Source organism: Astyanax mexicanus, chromosome 9 (assembly GCF_023375975.1).
Source record: "Astyanax mexicanus isolate ESR-SI-001 chromosome 9, AstMex3_surface, whole genome shotgun sequence".
Classification (NCBI taxonomy): Eukaryota; Metazoa; Chordata; class Actinopteri; order Characiformes; family Acestrorhamphidae; genus Astyanax; species Astyanax mexicanus.
Window position 1 is genome coordinate 40,468,083 of NC_064416.1, and position 15,217 is coordinate 40,483,299.

Here is a 15,217-nt window from a genome sequence, read left to right on the forward strand (position 1 = left end):
TCAATTTTTCCTTATCAGCATGCACACGTGTGTCCTCTGAATCAGCTACATACTTTTGGATTGTGCGATGATCATGATAAAGTGTCTTGGCAATGTTGATTGTAGTTATGCCTTGACCTAAACACTCCACAATTTGTTGCTTCCCAGCAGCCGACACTTTCCTATTTTGGCTTAAAATGTAGGCTGCTTAATAATGTGGGACAGCCTTCTTAAGTAGTCTTGCCTTTAATTGGACACGCCTGCCAAACTTATTAGCACAGGTATCTGCAATTGCTTTCAGTGATATAAAGAGCCCTGACACACATCACCATCAATGAGTTTAACTGACAAACAAAAAAAATATTACCTTATCACTCCTAAACACTTTTTGCATAATAATTTGGAACACAGTGTATATAGACACAACCTCAATTATTTTTTGCTGACCTCTATATTTATTCATATCCATTATGTTTTACTTATCAAGGAGACACCATTAATGTGAATAACTGAGAATTCTGACTTGGTTTAAAAAGAGTGAAGTTATTTTTCTATTTAAGTTCTATTTATTCAAATATAAATTCCAACAGCAATGTCTGAATGTTTTTAACAAATAAAAAAAAAGGTTATCACTGTTTAAAACAGCCTTTAGGACACAAGCAAACACTGCATTGTGCCTAGAACCACTTAAATAAAACATCAATAAAATAGCTACATTTCCCCAAACGCAGTCAAGCCAAATGGGGGGTGAGACTAAGCAAGAATCAGCAACCCCAAACCTCCCCATTAACCGAAATTTGGGTCACTGCTGAGCGGAGTAGAGACACGTGAATCTGAAAACGGACACTGATTTAGAGAAAGGTTCTGAGACTCTGATCCAGCAAGGTTGCAGCACTGCACAGTGAGCCACATCTGATTCGCAGTCATAATTAATTTACAGGTTGAACCAGGTGTAACGTAGCCTCAGCACCAGATACCAGGAGTTCCACAGGGGTAATGTAGTATGTACGGGGAGTCGAATGTACGGCCATCTGTTTGGCTGCAGTAATGTCCGTTGCTTGTCAGTAGATAGCCACCCAGGCAGCCTTTCCCTCACATAAACCTCAGTATCAAACCTGGTTTAACCTGGATAGTTAAAATGTATTTAAAGTCACAATCAAAGACTTTGATGCTGTGGTTTGGAAATCTGTTTTGCCAATTTGCCACCAGTCTGTTGATACTCATTCGGTAGAACAATCACCTTTTTTTCCCAAACCAAGCTTTGTGCACACAGTTCATCTTCATTGAGTTTAGAGCATTAGCTGATTTTTCTCCTAGACTCTTGATTTACTGGTTTTAGGGCTGCACAATATATTGTTTAAGCATAATCATTGCGATGTGTGCATGCGCAATAGTCACAAGTCGCAAGACGTGCAATGTCACTTAAGGCAATTAAATCAAACACATCATGTTGCAACGTTTTGATTCTTGACACAAGAAGTAGATACACAGCGCTGTCTCTGTGTCTGTGTGAGTGACAGGCTGCTGCTGCCTCTACGAGAAGAGTGAAGGGGAAGGGGGAACACAGGAGTAAACACAAAGTAACCGCATGGTCTCCATCCACATGGCTGGGCACGTGTTTGTAAACGCACATGTCAAAAGCTGTGCACCTCAGTCCAGCACAGTTTTGTAGTGCAGATATTTCCAGTTACAGCTGAATTCAAGCTTTTAATCCCTAGAAAAACGCTCTTATTTACCTTTTAAAAAGCCATTTAAAGGCCTGATTAAAGGGCCGATTACTGTTGTTTTGCTGTTTTCCTAAGGTGCTCGGCGCTGTCTTAGCTTTTGATGGGTTCGGAGTGGGGCTGGTGATGTCATGGGCCCTGCATTGTTTTATATCACGATATATGTTGCTGAAAAAAGAACATTTGCAGTGTAAACATTCTCCAATATCATGCAGCCCTAACTGGTTTAGAAGAATAAAACAACACTTAATCTAATGTTCAATGTCTAAACAAGGTGGTTTTAATCTCCTTTTTAACTTTGACATTACACTCTTTTGTACTACATGCGCCTGCACTGGATCCAAATAAACAAGAAGTCATTTGTCATTTGACCCCAGTATTGTGCTTATAGTTGTTTTTATAGAGAGGACTATTTATGCGCCCAACACTCTGCAAACACATAAGAAATTACACATTTTTTCAGACATGTTTTGAAATGCTGTCATTGTCCATTTATAGCTCTATTTAAAGTGTTTACACAGCCTACTGTATAATATATTTTAAAGATAGCTGCATATAATTTCACAACGTCTACACACAAGCATCCTATTTACCTTACAAACTCAGTGACAAGCCTGGTGCCTATTTAGGTGTGACCAGACTGATATTTTGGGAGCGGGTGGGTGCTCTGGTGTGGCAAGGCCTTGCCCAGTGACACGGCTTCTAATAAAAGCATGGCACAGCGAGCCTTTGTCTCCAAGAGCGCCAGAACCAACAGGCCCAGATGGTTCTTCATCTGCACGCTCGGCTCCCTGCGGAAGTGGCACCTTTGAGTCGGGGGCTCGTCCTGGATCTGCTTTCCTTGCACTCATCCTTTCTGAATAATAAGGAAGGTATCTGCAGAACTGTTCTGAGATCAGCGAGGGTGAAACAGCAGGCGCCAGAAAGATGCCTTAAAGGCCAACGGCAAAGATCATGACCACACAGGAAGTGATGTCAGCACCCCCCTCCTCCAGGCTGGAGTGCCAGAAATGAAGAGAATGGGAGAGAGATAGAGAACGAGAGCAAATGCCATGTCCTGGTTGAGTGACCCTGATTAATTACGCAACCGCATCACTGAGAGCACCACTGAGAGGAACGTCAATTTCGATGCAGTTTCCAGCCTCAGGTCCTGTTCTACACTGGCATACTCTCGGACATGGCTAAGCCCTTATTTTTTAAATCTGTCCCAGCCCTTGATGTACAAAAATACACATCATTTAGCCTGTAGACTCCATAGCACTGGTTTCTGCTAAACATAAGGTCATATAGGTTAAAGACAAGAGGTCAAACATTTTGGTTTCCACCCTGTCCTCAAGACAAAATGTTATATATTAGACTTATGGTAACTGTAGTTATTGCTATTTGAGTTTTCATGATAAAAACATTGGAAGAGTCGCAAGAACGCCTTAAAAAACAGCAAAACCAAATTATGCCGTAGCCTTACAAAAGAAAAGTAGCTTTGTGTTGCAGCATTGCAGATCACAGCAGTTCACCAAGGCACGAAAATAAACCCTCACAACAGTGTGGGCCAATTGCCCAAACTAGACCATAGTTTGGGCAATTTCATTGACTTAGTGAAGAAGTATAAATGGGATTTTAGCCTGGGGGCAAATGAATGCATGCAAGCCAAGTGCTGTAAAACCATTGAGAAATTTAAACTAATTCAGGACTTTAATTTGTCATCACATCACATTGTGCCCAAAGCCCTAGTGTTGGCAAATGCGCAGGATTTCACATTCAAAATGTTTAACCCTTCAACCTATAGCAGTCCAGACTGACTTAAATCAGTGAATCAGAGACAGCACAAGTATATGGAGGTATTTTGAGGTGTGATACAGTAGCAAAGCCTTAAATGGGCACAAGATGAGGGCAAGGCACCATGTCACATCCACCAAACATGTTCTACAGGCCTTTACCAGGCTTTTCAGGATGCTACAAATGTCAAGATTGGCCTTTAAAAGTAATTATACACCTTCCCGGATTCTTTCAGACAAAGGTTTTTACAGGGCTGACCGTGTGGACGTTAACAGCTGTTAACACATCAAATCCAGTCGAGCGAGCAATGTGTGAGTGTGTTTGGAGGAGGGGGTGAGTGGGGCTCCCCCCAGGGCTTTTAGCTCAGGGAGGAGACCGAACCAAAACAAACTCAAACTACACCAAAAACTACGCCCAGAAACTAACAGCTGACTGCACTGTACTCCAGCCAGTTCCTCAGCTTTGACTGAACATGACATCATCTTTGTGTGGAAGAGTGCACGTTTCCACATGGTGTTCATTTCTCGGCATTAAAGAACATTCAGAGTGTCACTTCACAGTCAAAGACTCTCCATTGTTCCGTGCGAAGCCGAGGAACAAACATCCTACACGCTCTTGCTCAACGACTCGAAAACACTCAAGAAACACTCGAAGGCGACAACCGTCAGGAACCGCGGAACCAGAGACGCTTTTCGATGACTGATGTCAGTCGCTCGGCTGTTTCAGTCACTCTGTCCGGATCAATGCTGGCGAGAAAAATACGAGCTTGTTTACTATGTCGAACACGAGATGTTTATTGGACGCTGCCCTGGCCGAATTGATTTTTTTCGTCTCTGAAGCGGGATTCCAGAGGAGGCCGCATGATCCTGTTACACATTGGGGTTTATTGTGACTGTCACCCTGGTGCTACAGACAACACATCACACAGCCTTAGGAGGCCACGGCTATGGCAAACATCATTACCATACCAATCCCGAAGCCACGGCTATGTCCATACATCTCCCTCTGAGAGTGAGAGAGTACTCATGCATCCCAGCTTAAGGACTTTTTTTTTTTTTTAAAGAAGCATGCCAAATTAGTGTGAAAATGCTGAGTACAATGCAGTAACCAAACACACTACACATACACATATGAAACACTAAAGGAAAGGGAGAGGGGGTGGAACGAGAAATAACTTAAGAGTGTCTGCTATTTCCATCAGTGGAACAGTATGTTCTCAATAACAATAGCAAAAAAGAGGCACCATGCCATATGTGCTGTATCTATTGCTGTAGACCTGCTTTATTATTAGTGTCCTAGAATGGAAGCACTAGGTTCCATTTATAGGGCTAAAGACTAATAACTAACCTACCTTATCTGGGTGAAACACTTGGATACTAATTAATTAAATTAAGAAAGATTAGAAAAATATGTATTATTGTCATATATTGTTATTTCAATGTGAGCACTACAGAGATTTCACCTACAGCCCAATCTTTCCCAAAATTATTACTAGTTTCACACCAATGACAATACCCATTGTACTGGTGCCGATACTGGCACTTAGGTTGCATTCACACCATATTTGGTTGGTAATTTTGGACCTTTACAGTTTGGTCTGAAGCAAAACCAAAAGGAGATGTGAAAGGGCCTCGAGATTGCTTTGATCTAGACCAACTGCACCAATTTGTTTTCATCAAAATAAATGTACAGGATGGGAAAATGGTTGTATAGGCATGTAATTCTAATTACCATGCAAATACAAACAGGGTTTGGTTTTAATAGTACTGAAACTTTTGTACTGATGAGTACATTCAGCCCAATCTGCATCACCACTGTTACAATCCAGTGGTTCTTCATGTTTGCTAGACTGGGGACCAAAATATTGCCAGACTGGAAGTACTAGCATTGGCCATTTTCAGTACACCCTTGTTTGTTTTTTAGTCTCTACCAGAAAAACAAAGCTAATATACCACAGTTTCAATGTTACATTTGCATCAGATCTTTCCAAGTAGTCTAAATACCTACATTCTAATGAAAACTAATGTGGAAGTATAAGCGGCAATCTAAAGTATAATAACGTATTATAACACAATCAAATACAATAATGTGTGTCTTATGTTTATGTTGTAATTTGTTGATGCTCAGTTTGTTCGGACTATAAATAAAAAAGTATTTTCTATTATTGACAACACTGTATGAACCATAGAACCAAACGGCCACTGGCTGTACTCTGTAGCACTACCTACTTCTACTACACTAAAACCTTAGACTAGCTTAAACTTGTTGCCTATGGTTAGCCTGAATTAGCCTGAATCAAACCCTCAGCTAGGATTAGTCTAAATTAGCCTAAACTACACTTGTCTACTGGATAAGCTAAATTAAACCTAGCACCTATGGTTTGTCTGAATTGAGTTATCAGACTGAAACCTTTTAGCTAGAGAAAGCTTAAGTTATCCAGACTGAAACCATTTAGCTAGAGTCAGCTTGAGTTATCCTGACTGAAACCTTTCAGCTAGAGTTAGCCTGAGTTATCCATATTATGTGATATGGCCTACAGTGTCAACTTATTTGTCTATGTACACACAGTTTTACTCATCATAGCACACCTTAAAAACTGTTTAAACAAGCTGGGCGGATTGGGGCCTACAAATAACGTATGTATTAATGTCATGCTAATTTGCACTGTATGGCCATGGATGTAAACCATGTCAGCATGCTCAACGAGTCAAAGTCTCTCCATGTTGCTACACAAAGACTCTCTGTTCTCAGATTGATCCTTTAATGATTTAATCAGGAGAGGCAGAGCCACTTAATCATACTGACTATACAAACCCTGAACAGAAAACCAACCCCAGACGAATAACCAACAGCCTGAAACCTTCAGGAGTTGCTGAAAAGCTAAAAATTATAGAATATCTAGCCTGCAGTGCACAACCAAAAAGAACATGCCATTTTGTCTTTTGTCATGTGACCGAATTTGTACTCAGGAATCATAAAGAGGCATACAGGTGAGAGCAACAGGCTTGGGTCAAACATAAACAAAGGAACAACACACAAATGCATTGTATGCCTGCCTTTGTGGGGTGTTCCACTGTGTTCTGTGTGACTGTAGGTAAATGCTGGTGTGCTGCACAAAACACAACACTACAACAGCTAAAGCAAGCAAAATATCAACTCCTTCTACAATGTTATTTAAATGTTATTATTTTAAAGAATACGGGCACATTTGCTCACAGGGCAGTGCCAAATGTCACAAAAAACACACACAAAACAAGGAAGTTGCACCATTGTGAGACATTCCACTGACTTGTGCCTCTTCCAGGTAATGTTATACCTAAACCTGAGCCTAGTCGCAACCTCAAAAACCAAAAGGCAACTTTTGGACCTTCCTGGGAGGTGTTGCAATGTCAGTAGTATGTCTTTTAGAAAGTCTGTAATGTTATGGTTTCAGCTCTGTCTGAGATGTTTTGTGGTATAAACAGCTAAATTCTTGCAAAATACTCTCATTCATGTTTCTCTTATTATAATGAGCACACACACACACACACACAGTATGAAGTAAATCTGCACTGTACAAACACAAAATCATGATCACACAACAGCAAATGTTGACAAACAAATCTGACATTGCTTTTAATAGCTTTTTAATGTTTGTCTGTTGTTCTTTTAAATGCTTCATTTTTTTTGCCACCTTGTGTTATTACGCCATTCCTTGAGCTGCAGTCTAAGCATTAACAAAATACACAATAAAGCATTTTAAGTTAGATTATAGCTACTATAGCTATGTTTGTGAGGACGTCCACTGACTGTCTCATACCAAGACATTCTAGCTACACCAGCACATAAGGCTAAACCTGAGGTAAACGATACTTTTTGTTTTATTTGGAGAAAAGATCAAAATAGCAGCAAAATACACCAACTTTCAGATCCGTTGTGTTTCCCTTATTACTATGAGGATATCTGGTCCTAACAAAGAGTTCCACACACACACACATACACATACACATACACATATACACACACACACACACAGGATGAAAACAATCTGCACCATACACTAACAAAATCAGGATTATCTTATTAAATGTTATATTGTTAAATGTTTAGTTTTAGCTGACGTTTGTACGCCGTTTTTCAAATTGAATGTTTTTTGTTACCTTGTGTTATGAAGCCACTCTTTGAGCTGCAGTCTATGTGTTAAAAACATACTACATAAAACACATTAAGTTGTTTAAAAAATACATTATAGCTATATTATAGTTATATTCATGTTTATGAGGACTTTCACTGACTGTCTCATGCCAAGGAATGCTAGCTAGTCCAGCATATAAGCCTAAACCTGAGGTAAACAATACTCTCAGTGTCTAAAATGCAATGGTTTGAGTTTTCAGATATATTTAAGGTTTGTGTTTTGTGGTGAAAGCAGCAAAATACTCTAATTTTTTCAGATATATCGTGTGTTCCTATTATTATGAGGATATTTGGTCCTAACAAAGAGTTCCACACATACACACACACACACACACACGCGCAGGATACAAACATAAAATCTGCACTGGCACTGTACACAAACAAGAAGCGCCCTTCTGCGATAGAGGGCGCTGCGGAGCATCAACTCAAAGCTATGTAGGACGCTTTGTTCCTTTGCTGAGATGGGCAATCCAGGTCCGGCTGTACAAATCCAGTCCAGGGTTTTGGACCAGCTGCCTGGGCGGCTCAGCTTTAGCTTAGCTGTTGCGGAGCCGCACAGGCAGTTGGAACAAAACCCTGGATTGGATTTTTACTGCCTAGACCTAGATCACTCATTCCTAACCTTCTGTAAACATTACAAAGCCTGAAACAAACACACACTCTTAAGAGGGAGAGAGAGACACAGACTTTGCCCCATTCGATCACCTCAATCACTTGATAGGAACGTTGTTATATATGGCATTATTTACATGTATGGTATAGCTTTACTTTCCATGTTAGTCAGATCTGTTGTTATTATTATTATTTGGATCATCTTCATCCTGATGATCATCATCTCCCTCTTGATCTGATGGCATCTGAAAGCTAACAGCTACAGACAGCCCGTGAAACAAGCGAGAAACGCATAATTATGGTCAGATTAAGGGTTTTAGACAATGTGCTAAATGTTCTACAGCTGAAAATAAAGCTTTACGGATTATTTAGCTATAGTTAACCTAGCTTACCTCGGTCAGGTTTCATGTTGGCCACCGTGACGTCCTCCAGGTCGCCTGGCTTGTTCTGGGGTCTTCCTTCCTTCCAGTCTTCCTTCTTTTCCAGTCTTCAGTTCTTAGAGGTCTTGTGGTTGTGGTGTTAAAGACCTCTCTAGTAGTTCAGCTTTAGCTTTAACTAACTAGTCTCAGACAACCATTTAACCACCACCACCTCCTCCTCCTCATCCACAGTTCACTGCTACTGAACTAGCTAGGTTAACTAGTCTCCTAAGCTAGTCCATGAAGCCTGAACCTCCCCCCTAAAGCACACCACCACGACCACCTCTATCTCCAACAAGCCAGCTAGCCACCTTTTTAAATGTGTAGATTATGTATGCAGCTATGAAACCAACAAACACCTTTGTTTGGCCAACTGGGTCACACTCCACCTCCAAAGCTGCTGCTCTCTGAGCCTCCTCATGCCCCCATTGCCAAAGCAGGCCTCCCAGATCCAAGCTAGCTAACCTAAGCCAGGTTACCTACCAAAAGAGCCTGAGGGACACTGACTGCTCCTACTAACTAGCAGGGCCAGACAACTGCAGCAGCAGCAGCAGCAGCAGACCCTTCTGGACCATCCCAACCAAACCCCTGCTCCAACCCAGCAAACACTGGTCAGGCAGGCAGCTAGCTAGAGCTAGAACTAGAATAATAAAAGGAAAGCTCCTTTAACACAGTCTGGGCTGATGCAGCAGCAACAGAAGTATCAGGGGGACACCCAGTCCAAACACAGACGCATGTCTCCAGCTGCAAGCTGCCCTCACCATCTCTACCCTTACCATTGCACCATCACAGCACCATCTCTCTCCTCTCTCTGTCTGTCTATAAATCCGAAATAAAACAATAATAAAAAAACACAGATCAGATCAGCTGATCTGTGTGGAGCTTCTTCAGCTTCAGCTGCTGCTGCTGCTTCTTCTTCCCAGACGTTCCACAGGCAACTGGTTAGTTAACCCAGCTTAGGTTAGCTAGAAGTTGACGTTAAAAGGAGTTTGCGGATGAAGATCCACACGAAGAAGACAACACTAATCTAGCTAACCGCCAAAACTTCTGAGCCTCGCTTCTGAAGAGTTAGATCGACAGATCGCTCTGATGTTGACTAGAAAGCTGATGAACGGGACTGAGCTGAGCTAAACTGAGCTGAGAGCCGAGCTGCTGCTGGTGGATGACGTAGGAGAGAGACCTCTCTCTCTCTCTCTCTCTCTCTCTCTCTCTCTCTCTCTCTCTCTCTCTCTCTCTCTCTCTCTCTCTCTCTCTCTCTCTCCTGTCTCTCTCTCTCGCTACTTGTCAAAACACATATGAGGAGCTGCTGAGCGCTGAGCACGTGACTTGCACAGGCCCCGCCCTCCCCGGAACATCACTTCCTCAGCGGGCTGTAGAGAGAAGCTCCGCTGTTATTTATTATTGTCTTATTTTATTATTTTACTGTTTTTTTTTCATTGTATTTTTGTACTTTTAATACAAGGGATCTCGATTCGATACTTTGAAAATGCAGCAAAAAAATATATTTAAATTAATTTGTAATTATTGAAACTGTATCAAAAATGTGTACTGTGAAAGTCTTGTATTATATTTGTAAATCTAATTATTGAGGGTTCATAGCTGTTTACTTAATATATTAATGGACACTAAATAATGTAGGCATATTAAGGCAATTTCCCCCCAGTGCCAATATCAAACAGGGCACATCATGTAGCCTTCCAGCTTTAAAGGTTTGGTATTAAAAGGTATTTAAATGTAAATAAACGAATCAGTGTTTGTTTCGAAGGGCAACATTTATTTAAATTATATTTAAGTGGTGTCAGTCGTTTAAAAAAGGAATGTATTAATCATCACAATAATAACATTGACATTCCCTGTATTGGGTGGAGGGAGAGAGTATATTAATAGCGTATTGTTGTTTAGGCCTAGCAGATTAAATTAAGACTAGATCCCTTTTTACTGTATTATAATATTTCAGCGTAGTTTTGATGCTTTTGCAATGATAACATCCCATATCTGCACTACTGCTATACTCGCACTGTCATACACACTTTAACTCCCCACAAAACTGTGAACTTTAACAACTTTACAAACTCATTCACTTAACCAGCCTTAAGCTATTATACCTATGTGAACTACTGCTTATATGGGTTCTGTTTATACTTGCACTGTCATTCCATCTTAATCCCACCCGCCCCCCCCCCCCATCACTATTGCACTATTGTATTGTTTTTCTTGTCTCACGTATGTCTGTCTGTATCCTTGTAGTATTGTAAATATGGTGTCTCCCATTCTTTTATATTTATCATCTTATTTTCTGTACTTGCTGTAATTTTTGGGAAGGAGAGTAATGTACAGAGTCCTGTACATATGCAGCATTGACAATAAAAACTACTTGATTTAACTAGACTTGACTTTTTTCATTTGAGTCCAAAACAAACGTGTACTCTGCTCGTTAAAAAATAATAAATCCAACTACCAACTAAGCTGTGAACGACACATTCCTGAAAATTAATATGCCCGATCGCGTATGGCTGTGTGCAAAGCCACAGGAGCTGTGGCAAGTGTCTTTGCTAAGCGGCATGTATCCGTTTCTGAATGGCAGATGCCGCTAGCGAGCGCCGCTGGCCAGTAGCGTTCGTGGCCAGTGCCACTCCTGAAAGGCAGGTGCCAGTAGGTGTCACTTCCTGTTGCCAGTTGCCGTTTGAGGATCAAACCCCCTCTCGTTTTAACCTTTTAGCTCCATTCACTCTGATCCATGCAGGTCTCTCTCGCAGGCTCCCTCTAGCGGTCCGCGGTGATTTTCAGATATAAACCTAAACCTATACCAATAAACACAGTAACGCAGATTGAAATAATTTCGCCTCTCTTGTCATGTCCATAATAATAATGAATTAAAAGAAAGATTACATAAATACAATTACAACAGCAGAACTTATTATTATTTACAGTATTAACACTTATATTTATTATTAATGATAATTAAAATGAAAGGAAAAAAGAGTGTGTGGACTTTATAAATGTGTAATAATAAGCAATAAATCATTAATATTAGAAATTAGTTATAATAATTTATATTGTGTAGTATCCTGTTCCTCTACAGGATCTTTGCGCTGGTTCAAGCCTCACGTGACTCACGCTGTTACCAAGGCGACCAGTGGCGTCTAAATAAAGAGAGCGTGTTTCTGCGGAGCCGCTTCAGCGAGTGGAGGAGCCCGGAGAGCTTAAAGAGCTAAAACTCTGATTTACAGCAGCGTAAAACCCTCTGTACAGGATGTTCCTTTAATAATATACAGTAATGTAGCGAGTTTCTGTAAAAAAGCTAAGAAAACGGGCCTATTTATTTTTATATATTTTGCTCAAACAAAACAACAACAACAACAACAACAACAATAATAATAATAATAATAATAATAATAATAATAATAATAATAATAACAATAATAATAATAATAATAATTTAGGTTAATCTGCAACTGAGCTTTATTTTATCTAAAGAAATATTTTAAATACAAATTAAATCATACGGCTAAAAACCAGTTTATCACTTAAAATGACATATTGAATGCAATGTTTTTTATTTTACTCATCTGGTTAAATAAAACAATCAAAACATATGTTTGTGAATAAAGCTGGAAAATCAGTTGTCATAATGTACATATTTCGGATTAAACGTGGTTTTAACGGAAGAAATTATGAATACATTTTTTAAATTAAATTTAGTGTTTTGATTACAGAGGTGCAATTAATTAAAACAAGAAAAAAAAGTAGCTTGTTAATAAAATTACTATAATAAAAGTGCTTTGGAAATGCGGGGCGCAGTCCAGCTGTTCTCTGTTACAGCGCTGACACCTAGTGGTGATTCGCCTGTATTACAACTGAGGAGAGAGTGGGTTTTTCCTTCGAACTATAGCTTACATATATCATCTATTAATAGATGATACAGTTACTCCACTATATATATATATATATATATATATATATATATATATATATATATATATATATATATATATATATATATATATACTAACTGTATTAATCTGTCTAGGAGTACTATGAGACGAGGGCGTGCAGTGTAGAGACATATGGATTTTATTTAAATTATTAGAAAAACGTGCGTGGTTTATTAGAAGGTCTGTTATCAAGAAAAAGAAAAGTATATAAATTACATATAAATATAAAAATATATATTGTATGTGATTTAACTTTTACTTGAGTCCTTTTTAACAATTCTTAATTATTTTGTATTGATGTAATGAAATCTCAGCCAGTACATGTTTGTAAATGGGTTATAAAGACAGCGCCCTCGAGTGGTCATTATAGTGAAGTTATGACCCTGACAGGGATGTCTGGCAGCAGATATTGATTTGAGTTATATGTATTTGGCAAATTTCTATTTTTATGGAATTAACTCATTTTAGTGTTACAAAATAAATGTTTTTGTTTTAATATAGAGTGATTCTTTAACTGTTGGTACGTTTTCCAAATCTCACAGATAAACCTAATTTGTTATTATCTTTATTATATTAGCTTTAAATAATATTAATGATTCAATACATTTTTTCACTATTAATAATGCTCTATTTTTTAAATAGTCAGTTTATGCAATAAATATTAACTGAATTACTTCGAGAAGGGCACACTTTGTCACTTAATATTTTTATTTTTTTATTATTTAAAATTCTCTGTGAAGAAGCTTTAAATGATTCTTATCTGTCGTGCTGTTAACTTGCGGTTTCTCAGTGCTAAAGAGGTGCAACTGAGGTAACTCTTGTTCTTCCTTTTCTGGGTCAGTCCTGAGGAGAGCCAGTTTCATCATAACCATTTCGATGGTCTTTGTGATTGCTCTTGAGGATAAAGTTTAATGTGTTACATATTAAACACAATGTTTTTATTGCACTGATCTGGTTAAATGAACCAATCTGAAATTTTGTTTGCAAATAAAATCTGAAAATCTGTTAAATAATAATATAAATAATACTTATTAATAATTATTAATAAACCTTTAAGCTTGTATGTTTAGCTGCTTTAAAATGTATATATGTCTAACTCCACCTTGCCTTAAATTCTAGAGTCTGTATGCATTTCTGAATAATATACTAGCATTATTCAGTTTTAAGTATTGTTTTAAAGTAATAGTGGTCACTTAAAATTAGTTACTTGTGGAATAATACACTCCATGATGATGAAATTGGCGCTTTTGGAATGTCTTTCAGCCAGTGACACTACATGGTTAGAACTGACTCTGGTATGATGGATAACAGGCCTACAGTTTTTATCTCTCAGTTTTGTGTCCGTATCAGTGATGTCGATGTTAATTCAGGAACTTTTAATGCATTATTTAATGCATTATTTTAGTTTATCCAAATGACTCATGTAACCAAGTTTACAGAGCCTGGTGATGCACTAGCAAGTTTATTTAGCGATAGGACTATTACACACTTTCTACTGAGAAGGTGTACATTTTTATATAGTATTAAATCTACCCTGAGATCATACTAGTGCATCTCAAAAAAAATAATATAATTGAAAAGTTACTTTGTTTCAGTAATTTAGTTCAAAATGTGAAACTCATATATTATATAGATGTATTAAACACACAATAATCTATTTTAAGAGTTTTTTTTTCTTTTATTGTTGATGATTATGGCTCACAGCCAATAAAAACTCAAAAATCAGTGTCTCAGAAATTTTGAATATTAGATTCTGTAAGACCTGTTGGTACTTTTGGCAGTGTGGGCAGTGTGCCAAATCCTGCTGGAAAATGAAACCTGCATCTCATAAAAGTTGTCAGTAGCAGAGGGAAGTATGAAGTGCTGTAAGATTTTGTAGGAAAACAAAACTGCACTGACTTTAGACTTGATAATAAAACACAGTGGATCAACACCAGCAGATGACATGACTCTCCAAACCATCACTGATTGATGGAAACTTCACACTAGACCTCAAGCAGTTTGAACTGTGTGTCTCTCCACTTTTCCTCCAGACTGTGATGTTTTGGAGAGTCATGCCATCTGCTGGTGTTGATCCACTGTGTTTTATTATCAAGTCTAAAGTCAGTGCAGTTTTGTTTTCCCTTAAAATCTTACAGCACTTCATACTTCCCTCTGCTACTGACAACTTTTATGGAGTTGTGGATTTTCCAGCAGGACTTGGCACACTTTACAGCATGCACAATGTTTCTGACATCATTTTGTCCACCTGTCTGACATCTGTTACATAGTATATCAGTGAAAACTTAATTCTTCAGGATATTCCAAATGGTTGTACTGGCTATGGCTAATATATGAGCGATGGTTGATTTGATGATCTGATTGATTTTTTCATCTTCTCTTGTCTTGCACAATTGTTTTCTTTTATCCTTAGACAGCTCTCTGGTTTTCATGTTGGTTACTCAACTAACTGTAAATCTGTAGGCATTAAATGTTATTTATTTATTTTTAATAATCAGTTTATCAGGACACACCTGAACTGATTCAGAACTAATGTGTTTAATGTGCAATTAATATTATTAATTACCGAACATGCAGCAAATGTCTTCAGACTGCTGAA

General features: G+C 38.5%; 1 protein-coding gene across 1 annotated transcript in view; it reads right to left on the reverse strand.

Moving 5' to 3' along the window:
* Nucleotides 1-9,854, reverse strand: part of fam214a (family with sequence similarity 214 member A) — a 72,930-nt gene extending 63,076 nt beyond the window's left edge. The window contains exon 1 of the mRNA XM_049483607.1: nt 8,657-9,854. Within this exon, the coding sequence (XP_049339564.1) occupies nt 8,657-8,672 (16 nt within the window). The 5' untranslated portion in view covers nt 8,673-9,854. The remainder of the gene's footprint in view (nt 1-8,656) is intronic.
* Nucleotides 9,855-15,217: the final 5,363 nt, after the last annotated feature.